We start from the raw sequence: 13,457 nt of genomic DNA on the forward strand, positions 1-13,457 counted from the left end.
GCTGGCGGGCGCTGGTGGGTGGGGTCTCTGAGTTAGGAGTGCGTCTCCAGGCCTGCCCTGTAAACGCAGACATAGCCACTCCCTCTGGTTCGGACTCTGAGGAGCTGGCTGTGAAATGCTCACCCGGACCCAGAGCTAAGTTGAGGGGCCTGTTTCCCCCGGGAGGTCGCTAGGCAGGTTCCCGAGTGCAGGCCGGCGGGGCGGGGAGGGAGGCTGCTCCGTCTGCCCTGCTCCAGGCAGTGACCGTGTGTGACAGGCAGGACTGTGTGGAGCAGCTTCTGAGGAACATGTTTGACGGGGACCAGACCGAGAGCTGCCTCGTCAGCGGGACGCAGGTGCTGCTGACCTTGCTGGAAGCCAGGCGGGCTGGGTGAGTGCCTCGTGGGGAAGGCATCGCCCGGCACTGGGCGCCACCCTCCGTGGCAGGCGGCTCGAGTATGGGCCGTCGCCTGGGGATGTTCTGTCAAGGCCTCAGGCCCCTCCTCTCTGTAAGTCACCAAACCTCTTGAGAGGAGCGGGACGTTGGGCAGGGGAGGGAGATGCCACGGAGGCCGGGCTGTCCCCGTCTCCATCTGCTTCCTCATCCACAGGACAGAGGGCCTGGTGGATGCCTTTTCTCAGGGACTGGAGAGGCTGTGCCCCATCAGCCGCAGCGTCCTGCACGGCATTGAGCCCAGGCTGAAGGACTTCCACCAGCTCCTGCTCCACCCGCCAAAGGTACAGGACCTCAGACCGCAGAGCGCCCCATGGTGATGCGGACGCCTGGACACGCTCCCTGCTGTTCCCTGACCTGACGAGGACCAGGCGATGCCAGTGCCTGTTTCCAGACCCCCTGCTGCATGTCCATCTGCACGGGGATGGGGGTGGGCATTTTGCAGCCCCCCGATGACTTACATTCTGAAATAGGGGTCGTCTGAGAGCCCACGTTCACCGTCTGCCTGGCCTCTGAGTTAGGGCGCCCAGCCCAGGGCCAGAGATCCCAGAGGAGGCCCCTTGCTCAGCTCAGCAGCTCTAGGGGGTGCTGGGGTCACGCTGAGGAGACTCGCTCTCTCACTGCCCCCCAGACTGCCTCTCCCACCAGAAAGGAAGCTTCACAGAGGTAGAGGTTCTGGAACATTCTGTTAACAGAAAGGTGGCTACGTGATGCTGCATGTGCGGGATCAGTCTCCTAAGAGTTTCCAGGTGGCCCTGAGAGCATTGGTCCTGCCTCGCACACAGGTCTCACACTCCAGGGTGCTCACCCCTGCAGCTGGGGGAGCCTCTGGGTGCAGACCCCGCACTCACTCTGATGCCTCCTTCCCTCTCCCAGGCAGTGCTGCCCCGAGGAAGGCCCCCTCCTCACCTCCTGAGCTGTGCCCCAGCGTGGACCCCAGCCGGGCCCTTGGGCAGTGGTCACGCTGGGCTGCAAGGGTCAGTGAGTGGTGCTCTGTGTTTGCAGAAAGCCGCAATCCTGACCACCATCGGCGTGCTGGAGGAGCCCCTCGGGAATGCCCGCCTGCACGGCGCCCGCCTCATGGCTGCCCTGCTGCACACCAACACGCCCAGCATCAACCAGGAGCTCTGCCGGCTCAACACCATGGGCTTGCTGCTGGTGAGCGGCCCGCTCCTCCTCCCCTCCCCCACGTGGCAGTGGGCAGGCTAGGCAGGTGCCCAGGGCAGGCCCAGCAGGCAGGCATCTGGACCTCAGCCTTGGGGGTGGGCCTTGGGAAGCTCTGGTTTGGTCCTGAGACAGGCCCAGGCTGACCACAGCCTGAGCGAAGGTGGGACAGCCCGGCCTCCGTGCAGCTCACGGAGATGGCCCTGCGAGCAGAGGCGGGTGTCTGTCTGTCTGTCTGAGGGAGGGGTAATAAGGTCACGCCCTTCCAGACCTGTGCCCGATGGAGGACTTTGGTTTTAGCCCTTCAGCACAGAGCAGCATCCTAGAGGAGCAGCTGCTCGCTCTCCACAGGGCACCCCAGCATTTCCTGTCAGAGCCAGTGGGGGCACCTCCATTCAATGCCTGGAGGATGCCTGGGTGTCTGAGGAGAGGGCCCGCCAGGCAGAGGGGTGCTGAGGGGAGGGGCATGGCTCTGTGGGGCACCACAGGCAGATGCATCCCCAGGCTGCTCTTGGGCCGTGCCCTCGGGCCTCTGCTCCCAGAAGGAGCCAGCCTTGGAGCTGGGCCTGGAGTACTGGCCTCTCCAGGTTCTTCCAGATTTGGAAACCCCAGTGGGTTATGAAGGACTTTCCTTTTCCTCTCCTAAAAATCGTTTTCTCTTTTCCACCCTCTTTTTATCTTTACTGTGGTGAAAAAAACACATAACATAACATTTACCAGCTTAATAATTTTAAGGGTTCCAATTCAGTAGCATTAAGTACATTCACAGTTTATATAACCACCCCACTGTCTATTTGCAGAACTTTTTTATCTTCAAACAGAAACACTGACCATTAGGCAGTCGATCCCCATGCCCTCCCACAGCCCCTCTAGCCCCCACGCTACGTTTTGCCTGAGTTTGGCTACTGTGGGGCCTCATGTAAGTGGCATCACCCGTGTTTGGCTCTCTGTGTCTTGCTTGTTTCACTGAGCACGTTGTCTTCAAGGTTCGTTCATCCCTGCTGCGGCAGATACCAGAGTGTCCTTCCTTTTACGGCTGAATCGCCTTCCATTGGACACACTCTGTCCGTTCCCTTAGGTGATGGATGTGTGGGTTGCTTTCCCCTTGGGCTGTTTTATTTATTTAATTTTTATTGACTTTAGAGAAAGGAAGGGAGAAAAAGAGAGAGTTAGAAACATCAGTGATTAGAGAGAATCATTGATTGGCTGCCTCCTGCACGACCCCTACTGGGGATCAAGCCTACAATCCAGGCATGTGCCTGTGACCGGAATCTAACCCAGGACCCTTCAGTCCCCAGACCCACACCGGCTAGAGCCCCTTTGGCTGTTTTGAATGAAGCTGCTGTAAACATCGATATGCAAATTCCTGTTTGAGTCCAGCTTTCCCTCTGGCGAACGTGTGCCCAGAAGTGGGTTGAGGGGTCACGGCGTCATTCTGTGGCCAGCGCTCCGGGGAAGCACCGCTTTCCTTCCCGCTGGCAGTGTAGGAGGGAGCCAGTGTCCACACCCTCGCCAAACGGGTTTTTCGTTTTCTGTAAAAATGGCCGTCATGATGGCTGGGACGTGGTATCTCGTGGTGGTTTTGATTTGCATTTCCCTAATGGTTGGTGATGCTGAGTAATGGTTGGTGATGCTGAGTAATGGTTGGTGATGCTGAGCGCCTGTTCACGTGCTTTTGCTCGCCATTTGTGTATTTTCTTTGAACAGCTGTCCAAGTCCTTTGCCCATTTTTGAGTCAGGTGGTTCTTTTGATGGTTGTTGAGTTATAGGAGTTCTTTATATATTCTGTATTAAGGTTTTTTAGTGAATTCTTCTCAATTCTGTGGGTTATCTTTTCACTCCATTTACACACACTAGTTTTTAATTTTAATGAAGTTCAATTTATCTGTTGGTATCATATCCAAGAAATCATTGCCAAGTCCACTGTCATGCCACTGACCCCCTTGTTTTCTTCTAAGAGTTTTATAATTTTAGCTCTGTCAAGTCTTCGATGCATTTTGAATTAATTTGTAAATGTAGTCTATGGGAGGGTTCAGCTTCATTCCCCTGCCTGTGCATGTCCAGTTCCCGGCACCATTGGTTGGAAAGACTGTCCTTTCCCCACTGAATGGTTTGGCATCCTGATGGAAATCAGTTGGCCATGTATGTGAGAGTTTATTTCTTGACTCTCAACTCTCTTGCCTTGGTCTCCATGTCTATCCTCACGCCAGGACTACCTGCTACTGATTACTATCATTTTGTAGTAAGTTGTGAAATGAAGTGTGAGTCCAACTTTTTTTGGGGGGTCAAGATTGTTTTCCTTTGGGGATCCCTTGTGATTCCCTATGAATCTTAGGATGGGTTTTTCTATTTCTACAAAAAAAAAAAAAAGCCATTGAGTGGCATTTTGAAGAGACTGTACTGAGTCTGTGGGTCACTTTGGTGATGGTGTCAGTCTCAGAGCCCGTCTTCCCGCCCTGACCTGGTGCCTTCTCAGTGACTCAGGTGTCTGCTCTCCTCGGTCGTGTATACACGTCTCTCACCTCCTGGGTTCATTCATTCCTGAGTATTTTCTGTTTTTGGATACTATTGTAAATGGAATTATTTTCTTAAAACTTTTTTTGGATTATTAGTGTCTAGAAATGCAGCTGATTTTTGTGTTGATTTTGTATTTGGAACTTGTTTATCAGGTCTAACAGTTTATGTGAAATGCGTAGAGTTTTCTTCATATTTGATTGTGTCGTCTGAAAAGAGATAATTTGACTTCTTCCTTTCCAATTTGGACACTTTTCATATCTTTTCCTTCCCTCCTCGCTCCGCTAGGACTTGCGTATGGTGCTGAGCAGAAGTGGCGGGAGCAAGCAGCAGGCCCGCTCCTGACCGTGGAGGAGAAGCCTGTAGCCTGTCACCACTTGGCAGGTGCTGGCTGTGGGCTTGTCATGAGGCCCTCTGTCGTGTTGAGCAGGTTTCCTTCTATTCCTAGTTCATTAAGTGTTTTTATTTTTAAGAATTGCTGAACTTTGTCAATTGCTTTTTCAGTATCAGCGGAGATGATTATATGGTCTTCGTCCTTTGGTCAGTAGACACTGACCATCGTGGTTGATGGATTTTCATGTTGAATTGTCCTTGCATCCAGGAATAAAACCCTCGCAGTCACAGTGTGTGATCTGTTCAATGTGCTGCTGAATTTTGCTGGTATTTTGTTGAGGATTTTTGCGCACATCCTGCTCCGCCCCTACCCTGCCCCCTGCGCCCGCCCTCCCTCTGGGTAGGCATCAGAGTCAGGACGTAGGCCGCTGTGGCCTCTGCTCTGTGCGAGGTGCCAAGGGGGTGCAGACAGGTGAACCTCGCCCCCCGCTGTTGCCTCCTCACCTGCGTGGGGAGGGTCAGAGATTCAGGGGCAGCTGTGCTTGTTCCCCCGCCCCGCCCCACCCCGTCTGGAAAAGGCTGGGCTTCAGCTGGTGAAGCTCAGGTGTGGGCCCCTCCGGGTTTCTGTGGGAGTGTCCATACGTGCATCTCCTCACGTGACCGTCCCTTCTGGGTGTTTGCGAATTCAACACACTTCCACTGAGTCATGGGTCAATACACAATCCTAAAGGAAGAATACGAATCCCACATAATAGAATGTGTAGAATGTGTAGTTAACAGGGATCTTACTAGGAAATACACAGCCTTTAAAAACCCACGGGATAAAGAGAGAGGCTACAAATGAGTTAAGCTTCTAATTTGGAGACAAGAAGATTGGCCCTCGGGCATGTTCAGATGCCTCTGCAGAGGTTTCTCATCGAGGGAGGCTCTCAGGCGCCGCCTCCCACCTGCTGCCAGCCACGGCCCCTCCCTGCCTGTCCCCAGGACCTGTTTTTCAAGTACACCTGGAATAACTTTCTGCACCTCCAAGTGGAACTGTGCGTGGCTGCGATTCTCTCCCACGCCCCCCGGGAGGACAGAGCTGAAGTCAGTGGACCCGAGAGTGGGGACTCGGAGAGCCCGCTGCCTGCCGCCAGCCACCCCGAGAGCACGATGGTGACCCACGTGAGTCCTGCCAGGCGCCGCGTGCGCTGCGTGCTGAGCCCGGCCACACCGCCGGAGGCCCTGCCCCCTGCGTTTTCTTTTCTGATCCTCACGTGACCTGGGTGAGCTGCCCTCCTGACCATGAGAGAGGAAATCACAGAGAAAGGGCATGAGAAAACATTCCGGGATTTTGGGTCCTTTGAGTCCACATGCGTGATCCTCGACGAGACGCATCCCCTTTCCTACTCACCCGGGAGCGCTTCGCACGATGCTCCTCGCCTGCTTGCTTGCTAAGCCCACTCGGCTCATGGAGGGTGGAGGGGAGCACGCAGCCCCTCGGACCCTGACCAGTCAGCCTGTCCCCCAGCTGTTCCAGAAGTGCTGCCTGGTCCAGAGGATCCTGGAGGCCTGGGAGGCCAATGACCACACACAGTAAGAACCACCGGGGCTCGAGGGTGTGTGCCAGGCCCAGTGGCCCTGGGGCTCCGGGGAAGATTTGGTTTCCAGAGGGGCTTCTGCTGCTGTTGACACCGCTGCTGGGCTGCCAGGGAGGCCGGGGCTGAGCTGACAAGAGCCAGGCAGTCCCTGGGCCGGGCCGGGCTCCTTCCCCTCAGGCTCCTCACCAGCCTGGCTCCTGGGGCCTCCTTCACCCTTTCCTCTGCCCCCTCGCCTGTCCTGTGCCCACAGTGTGTCCCAAATCCCCCATTTGCCCATCCCAGCACCAGCCACTTCTACCACTGAGCCCTTGAACCCTCAAAAGAGTGTCCAGGCACTTCCTGCTCCCTCCCTGCCCCATGCGGCCTCTGTGAGCAGCTGGGCTCTTTCTGAAACAGATGGTGTCACTTCTGCCTGTAGTTCCTGGCCGCCCGGATCCCAGGATGGCCTGCAGGGTCCAGTGTGGCAGCCCTCCCTCTGCCCTGCCCGCTCTCCTGGGGGGTGCCTCCCTCCCCGGTCTATCCCTCATCTCCTGCTCTTACTGAACCCGAATGTCAGCGCAACCACAAGCTGGCGGCTTCCCCGGTCAGTGCACATGGTGCCCGGGAGGCCCTGCCCACACCTGTGCTCGCAGATTGCTGCTGGACTGGGTGTTTCCCTGGGCATTAGGCCCCGGGCCGTGCTGGGAGGGCCCGGGCCTCGGGCAGCTGGGGTCTGCGTGCAGGGCAGGGCGCAGCACTGGACGGCCCGCAGGGCTGCAGAGGCTGAGCAGGCCCTGCTGGTACATGGGGAGTGCAAGCTCTGAGCCCATTTTCTGGTCTGCACAGGGGGTGGGAGTAGCACCTCCCAATGCAGGCGAGGCCATGAGGAGGGACTCGGGGACGGTGGGCAAGGCCCAGGCCTGGCAGCTGCCCTCATGCTGCCCTTCGCTTCCAGGGCAGCAGGTGGCATGAGGCGCGGGAACATGGGCCACCTCACCCGGATCGCCAACGCGGTGGTACGGAACCTGGAGAGGGGTGCCATGCAGACCCCCGTCAGCGAGGTTATCCAAGGTGAGCCCTGGGCCGGGTCTGGCTGCCGTGCCCCCACCCCTCAGCAGGTGGTAGCTGCCTGGCGACCAGGACAGTCGGCTGCCTTGCCTCGTGGGGGTCTTCCCTCGGCTGGGTGTGGGCCCCAGTGTGTTCTGTTGGGCAGACGTCTGTTCACGCTCAGGGCACACCATGCAGTCCAGCTGTTCTCTGAGCCAGGCAGCCCCTCCCCGGCCAGGCCTCACCTCTGCCCTCGGCCTGCCCCCTGGGCTGCTTTCTACATCGAGAGGCAGGGCCACGCTCCTGGCGGCTCGTACCCTGACCCTTCCATCGCACGTCCTGGCACTGTCTGCAGCTCCAGGCTTCACGAGCTGAGCCGGGAAGGGCCCATGTGGCCTTACTGGGGAGGAGGGTGCCAGGCAGACTGAGCAGGGTGTGCCCAGGGTGCAAGAGGCAGACAGGTGGGTGGACTGGGAGATGGCCAGGCGGTGGAGTGTGTTGGAGGCGGGGGGCAGCGTGCAGATGCTCTGAGCCCAGAGCGGGCACAGGGTGCACTGGCATTCAGTTGTGCTGCTGGGAAACAGCCCTGCAGGTGGTCGTCAGTCAGACCGCAGGCGTGGCCTTGCTGGACCTGGCGTGTCTCCGCGTGTCAGCCTGTGGTTGCGGGCAGATGTGAGCCCAGGAGGAGGGTGTTCTCTGTCAGTGCCTCGGGCTGGGGTCAGGCCTCCTGGTCCCTCGGTCTCATGATGAGGATGGGGCCCAGGGAAGGCTCCCCAGGGTGGTCCAGGTGGGGAGGCGACGGGGAGGTGGAAGCTCTTGGCTGTGATCTTCCCTCACCGTTTCCGGGGCTCCGACCTCCGAAAAACGGGTGGGGGCGTGCGGGTTGTGCAGAGGCCGGGTCGTCGGCCGCTTTGTTACAGAAGCCGACGCTGGCGTGTCTGTCAGGGGCCCCTTGGGGTCCCTTGTGCACCAAGTAAACTCAGGCTCTGACACCCGCCGGGTCGGGCCCTGTGCCCGCACAGGCTGCCTGGGACCTGCAATGGCTCTCGGGACCTTGGGACCAGGCAGCGCTTCCCTTGCAGGGCTGCCTGCGGATTGCCGTGGGCGCTGGGAGAGCTTTGTGGAGGAGACGCTGACGGAGACCAACCGCAGGAACGCTGTGGACCTGGTGAGGAGTCTCGTCTGCTCGTGCGTGCGCCTGCGGCCGAGCGTGTGCTGCAGCCTCTGCTCCGTGTCCAGACACAGACCCTCTGACCACAGGCCTGGGCCACCCACGTGCGGGCCTGAGGCCCCGAGCAGAGCTGCTGTGGCCGCTCGGTCCCATCCCTGTCGTGTCAGGAGGCCCAGTGTGGGCTGCAGGTCGGGAGCGGGTCAGGCACCAGCCCCGGGCGCCAGCTCACCCCCACCCTCTGCTGTTGCAGGTAAGCACCCACCTCCACCCCTCGAGTGAGGATGAGGACATGGAGGGCGTGTTCCCTAACGAGCTGTCCCTTCAGCAGGTGCGTGTGGCCAGTCCTAGCGGCACTGAGGCCTCTAGGCGTCCCGTGGCACATCACCAAACTGCCGAGGGAGATGGCGAGGGGAGCAGTGCTCCTTGCGCCTGGCCCTGGCCCTCACCCTGTTATGAGGGGAACCTCCCCCCAAGCCATTTACGTGGATGGGGCCTTTGGGGACACAGCGGGTGAATTACAAGTCAAATAGGCTGTTTGGGTGTGACCACACGCACACGCGCCCTGTGTGGCCCTCAGCGGGAGGAGCCCGAGTCTGAGGCTGTGCCCGCCCCCCAGGCCTTCTCCGAGTACCAGGTCCAGCAGATGACGGCCACATTCGTGGACCAGTTTGGCTTCAATGACGAGGAGTTTGCAGACCAGGACGACAGCGTCAAGTGAGCCCAGCATGTGTCTGGCTGCCTCCCTCGCACACCACAGCCCTGATTTGTGCATCACCCCTCTCCCAACCCCCACCCAGTCCCTTTCGGAAGGGTGGAGGTGGGCTCTGCTAGAGGCCGCCCCATTTCCTCAGCTGAGCCAGGTGTGAGCTGTGTGGGAGGGGCTGGGCAGAGAGGGTCCCTCGCAGCCTGAAGACCCCCTCAGGGAGGGCAGGTCATCCCATGTCCAGACCAGATGTGGCAGCCAGGTGCGAGTCCCCAGGCTGCCCCCTCAGCGCCGGGGAGAAAGCAAATGAGCTCAGAGCATGGGTCCCACCCGGGTGTCCCACACCCCTGGACTGGCCTCGGAGTCAGCCTTGTGCTCTCAGCCCCACTGCTCTGGGCTACAGACTCCCTTGGCCTCTGGCCAGCCCCTGACGCGCCCACCACGCTGCGGCCTTGAGGGGGTCACCCAGATGCCACGCGCTGAGCGGCAGCGTTCTTCTTTCAGCGCTCCCTTTGACAGGATCGCAGAGATAAACTTCCACATCGACGCCGACGAGGACAGCGTGAGTCTCCACTCAGTGTTTGTTGGAGGTGGATGGACATGGCGGTGGGTGGGCAGCGGGGGCGAGGGGCTGCTCCCGGGAGCCCTGTCCCTCCCTGGCTGGGCGCCCATCCTGTGCGGCTGCGGGCCAGGCCTCGGGAGCTGTGTGAACACGTGGCCCCCACAGCCCAGCGCGGCTCTGTTTGAGGCCTGCTGTGGGGACCACATCCAGCCCTTTGACGACGACGAGGACGATGACATCTGGGAGGACAAGGAGACCCACTGTGCTGCCCGGGGCCTGGGCAGAGCCAGGTGTGTGCCCGCCCGCCCTGCCTCAGCTTCCCTGAGGGACACGGGGGCCCTGGCCCGGTTGTGATGTCCCCCTGAGCTGACTGTGCTCCCCCCCAGGTTTGGGGGCCCTCCCGCTGCAGAGAGCTGCCCAGAGAACGGCCTGGCGCGTGGAGACCGGGATGGGGCGGAAGCCAATGGGGATGTGGCTCCCGCAGGGGCTCCTCAAGCCGCTGCCCAAAAGGGCGGTCCTCATGTGGAAGGTGGCTCAGAAGGTAGGTACTTGGGGTGCACCATTCAGGCTGGGCAGGGGCACAGACGGTGGAGGACTGGGTGCCCTGTCTGCGCCCTGGAGTGTGGTCCTGTGGGCTCCCCACGCCCCAGCGACCAGGGCCCATGCTGAGGCTCAGTCCTTGGCCCTCAGCCACATGCCCAGCTGCCCGGTGGGGGCGCCACTGCTGTGTGTCTGGCTGCATCTGGGCTGAGGACTCTGGTCTCGTCTCCTCCGGCAGGTGCCACGTGGACGGTGTTTGATGAGCCGGCGAACTCGACGGCTGCCGCCCCGGGAGTGGCGATGGACGTGGGCTCCAGTGTGTGGGCAGCCAAGGCCCCCAGCACCACGGCTCTGGAGGAGAAAGGCTGGGCCAAGTTCCCCGACTTCCAGCCCTTCTGCTGGTGAGGAGGCAGGGCGGGCGGCGGCCACGCCCGTGTCGGGCAGCATCTCCCTGCACGGCCTCAGCCTCGGCTTTGTTCACAGCTCTGAGTCGGGGCCCAGGTGCAGCTCCCCGGTGGACATAGGACCCGGCGATGCCCAGGGAGGCCTGAGCCAGGGCCCAGAGAGAACCCGTGAGTCGTAGCAGCTCTGATGGCAGGGCAGCGGGCGGAGTGGCCCAGGCCCAGGATGGGTGGAAGGCCTTTGAGCCGCCCTTAGAGGGAGGGCTGCCCCTGCATCTGTCTGTGCCACCGGGACCCCTGGCAGCCTTCCTCATGCCTCGCACGCCCTGGGCCACCTCGGTGGCAGCTGGGGGGCCTGTCCAGGGTGTCTGGCCCTGAGCCCTGTGGACAGGCTGGGAAGCCCCAGGCTGTCGAGGGCCACGTTGGGAGGGGTGGGACTTGGAAGCCACAGGGAGGACAGTTCCTTCGCGGGCAGACACACCCCTTGGCAGGCGGCGTGTGGACAGGTTCTGTCCCGAGTTTGAGGCTGAAGCTTTTGCATGCCCAACCGAGTTTGGGGCTCCTCTGCCCTCACCAGTGCCCCCCCCCCCCCCCGCCCCTGTCTTGCAGTTGGCCCCGCCTCCCCGTGTGCCTGGAATGTGTGTGTCTCCAGGGATGCCCCTCTGGTAGCCTCCGGCAGTGATGAGGACGAGCAGAAGGTGGCTGTCGCCTCAGAGGCTGTCAGTATGGGTCCTGGCCAGGAGGCCCCCCCACTGCCCACGCCGGTCCCCAGGTGTGCAGGATGGGGTGGGTGCAATTGTCCACAGCTCTCCGCTTGCTCAGGAGAAGGTGGACCCTGTGACCCCGCAGAGGTGGGCGCTGTGGGGAGGGATGCACGGGGTGAGCAGAGCACCTGAGTGTCCCACCCCAGGGACCTGAGAATGGGGCCGCCCCACCCATAGGCCCACCTTGGAGAGAATGGCCAGGCCCTGCTGAGCTGCTACCCAGGCTCTGGGGTGGCCCTGGGTGGTGGGGAGGGGGTTCAGCTTTTATCCTGTCTGGTATGTGCCAAGTCCCAGCCACGTGCCCACCTAAACCAGGTGCCTTGGAAATAAATGCCTGTCGCGCTCAGACAGTGGGGGGATGTTAGGGCTTTGCAGCTGACCTCTGATGGGGGGGTGACCTCCGTGCAAGCTGAGCCCCCACATGTCCCATCCCTACCCTCAGGGAGAAAGGCCAGGCTGGGCTGGGGGGCAGCACAAGCAGCTGTTGGGGGAACTAGGGAAGGAGTGGTGGGCAGCCAGCGGGGACGTGATGCGTGAAATGCAGTCACAGCAGGCGGTGCTGAGGGAGATGGCGCCTTCCCACCCACCCCGGTTCCCACCTGAGGTGGAGCTCTGTGCATCCCTTTGGTGGGGGTCCAGCTCTGGCTCACAGGAAGTGGGGCAGGGCTCTGACGAGCAGAAAAGCAGGCCAGGCAAGGGGGCAAGCCTGGGGCTCCTGTGGGGTTTAGCTCCATAGAGAAGCATTACAGTTCTTAAATTTCCCCGACCTCTCCCCTCCTAAACAGCTGTCCTCTGACCAGCGGGTTAGGTCTATTCCACATGCTGCCCACCGCACCTGGTGCAGCCCCACGAGGCCCCACAAGCCCCTCCTGCCTGCTCTGCAGGCTCCCGGGGTCCTTGTAAGGGTGGTGTTGACATGACACAGTAGAAGCATGTGGTGTTGACATGACACAGTAGAAGCATGTGCCAGGTGTGGGCCAGGCTGGGCGAACCCTCCTGGGCTGCAAGAGGGGCCAGGCTGTCCCTAGGCCACGTCATGCCAGGTCACTGAGCCCACACCTGCCTACAGGGCTGCCAGCACGCTGCCAGGTCCCACCTCCTCTGCACCTTCAGAAGCCACCTCCACCCTGGCGGGAGCTGTCCCCCCCAAGGCAGCCTCCACAGCTGTGAGCAAGGCCAGTCCTGCCCCAGCCCCCACAGGGGTGCTGGCTGTGGCAGTGACCCCAGGGCCCATGGTGGCCGTCACCACCACAGCCACAGCTGGCCCAGCTATCTCCACAGTGGCTGGTCTGGGGACAAAGGACAGGTGAGCAGGCTGGACCGGGGTTTGGGGGTGGCGTTGGGGGAACTGGACAGGGACTAGGGACCCTTGGACCCTTAGGTTCCAAGCCCCACTCCTCTTCCTGCAGGAGGATGGCTGCCCCACCGCCTGCAGGAGCCGCCTCCAATGGCCCTGTGTGATGCTGCCACCCAGCCAGGGCGCGCCCTTAATCGAAAACCTACCTGGTGATGCAATTTGTCTTTTTTAATTTAATTTAATTTTAAAATAAATGCTGCATTGGTAAAGCTGGCAGTTGGACCCAGTCGGACGGCCCAGCTCGCGTCGCTCCTGCCTGACCCCATGCACAGCAATAAGCCTTCAGACGTGCGCTCTGCCTGCCAGAGCCAGGCCACAACCCCGGTGTCACAAGGACTGAGGCGTGATGGGCGCGGACGCCACAGGCTGCCAGCCTGTTTTTACCGATTTTTAAACAACGCAGAGAGAGCCGTGTTTGCACTTTGTACCTGGCTGCAGTGAAGGGTCTCCCAGACTCGGGACAGATGTATGTCCAGGGCTGGGCTGGCCACACGGTCTTAGCTGCCCAGGGGCCCTGGGAGCTGGCCTTTGAGCCAGGATGCAAAATTTGACTGCCTTAAAAATACCAAGACCCTCACAGCCCGGCAGGGGTATCCCGGCCTTGGCACTCCGGTGCGTTTGGGCACCTGGCAAGAGCTGGCCATGGGCATGCAGGAGGGGGCATGCAGGAGGGGGCAGGGGCAGAGACTGGCCCCAGCAGTGCTGGGTGGGTGGGGTCTGCACCGGCTGGGGCAGTGCCATCGTCCTGGAAGGCCTGTAGAGTGTGTGATGCTGAGTCCATTTTTAATGTTCTGATGATCTCTGACAGGGCACCCAAACCCCAACTCCCAATAAAGTTGTGTTATTCTTACAACTGAGTCTTGTGAAGCTGCACACCCTGGAGCCCACCCTGGCCAGTGGGGAGGGAGG

The 13,457-nt window shown here is 60.6% G+C and overlaps 1 protein-coding gene across 7 annotated transcripts in view; it reads left to right on the top strand.

Moving 5' to 3' along the window:
- PPP6R2 (protein phosphatase 6 regulatory subunit 2) overlaps nt 1-12,764 on the top strand; it is a 50,614-nt gene extending 37,850 nt beyond the window's left edge. For 6 of the 7 annotated variants that reach the window (XM_054719677.1, XM_054719676.1, XM_028131020.2 and 3 more), the window contains 17 exons: nt 257-370; nt 591-717; nt 1,439-1,591; nt 5,429-5,608; nt 5,955-6,019; nt 6,959-7,074; nt 8,133-8,218; nt 8,472-8,549; nt 8,838-8,935; nt 9,429-9,486; nt 9,652-9,776; nt 9,873-10,027; nt 10,265-10,427; nt 10,510-10,598; nt 11,037-11,199; nt 12,261-12,497; nt 12,601-12,764. In XM_054719677.1, the coding sequence (XP_054575652.1) occupies nt 257-370; nt 591-717; nt 1,439-1,591; nt 5,429-5,608; nt 5,955-6,019; nt 6,959-7,074; nt 8,133-8,218; nt 8,472-8,549; nt 8,838-8,935; nt 9,429-9,486; nt 9,652-9,776; nt 9,873-10,027; nt 10,265-10,427; nt 10,510-10,598; nt 11,037-11,199; nt 12,261-12,497; nt 12,601-12,652 (2,059 nt within the window). In that variant the 3' untranslated portion in view covers nt 12,653-12,764. The remainder of the gene's footprint in view (nt 1-256; nt 371-590; nt 718-1,438; nt 1,592-5,428; nt 5,609-5,954; nt 6,020-6,958; nt 7,075-8,132; nt 8,219-8,471; nt 8,550-8,837; nt 8,936-9,428; nt 9,487-9,651; nt 9,777-9,872; nt 10,028-10,264; nt 10,428-10,509; nt 10,599-11,036; nt 11,200-12,260; nt 12,498-12,600) is intronic. The other variant, XM_054719680.1, reaches the window with a different exon arrangement.
- The last annotated feature ends 693 nt before the right edge of the window (nt 12,765-13,457 follow it).

Source organism: Eptesicus fuscus, chromosome 7 (genome assembly GCF_027574615.1).
Source record: "Eptesicus fuscus isolate TK198812 chromosome 7, DD_ASM_mEF_20220401, whole genome shotgun sequence".
Taxonomy (NCBI): Eukaryota; Metazoa; Chordata; class Mammalia; order Chiroptera; family Vespertilionidae; genus Eptesicus; species Eptesicus fuscus.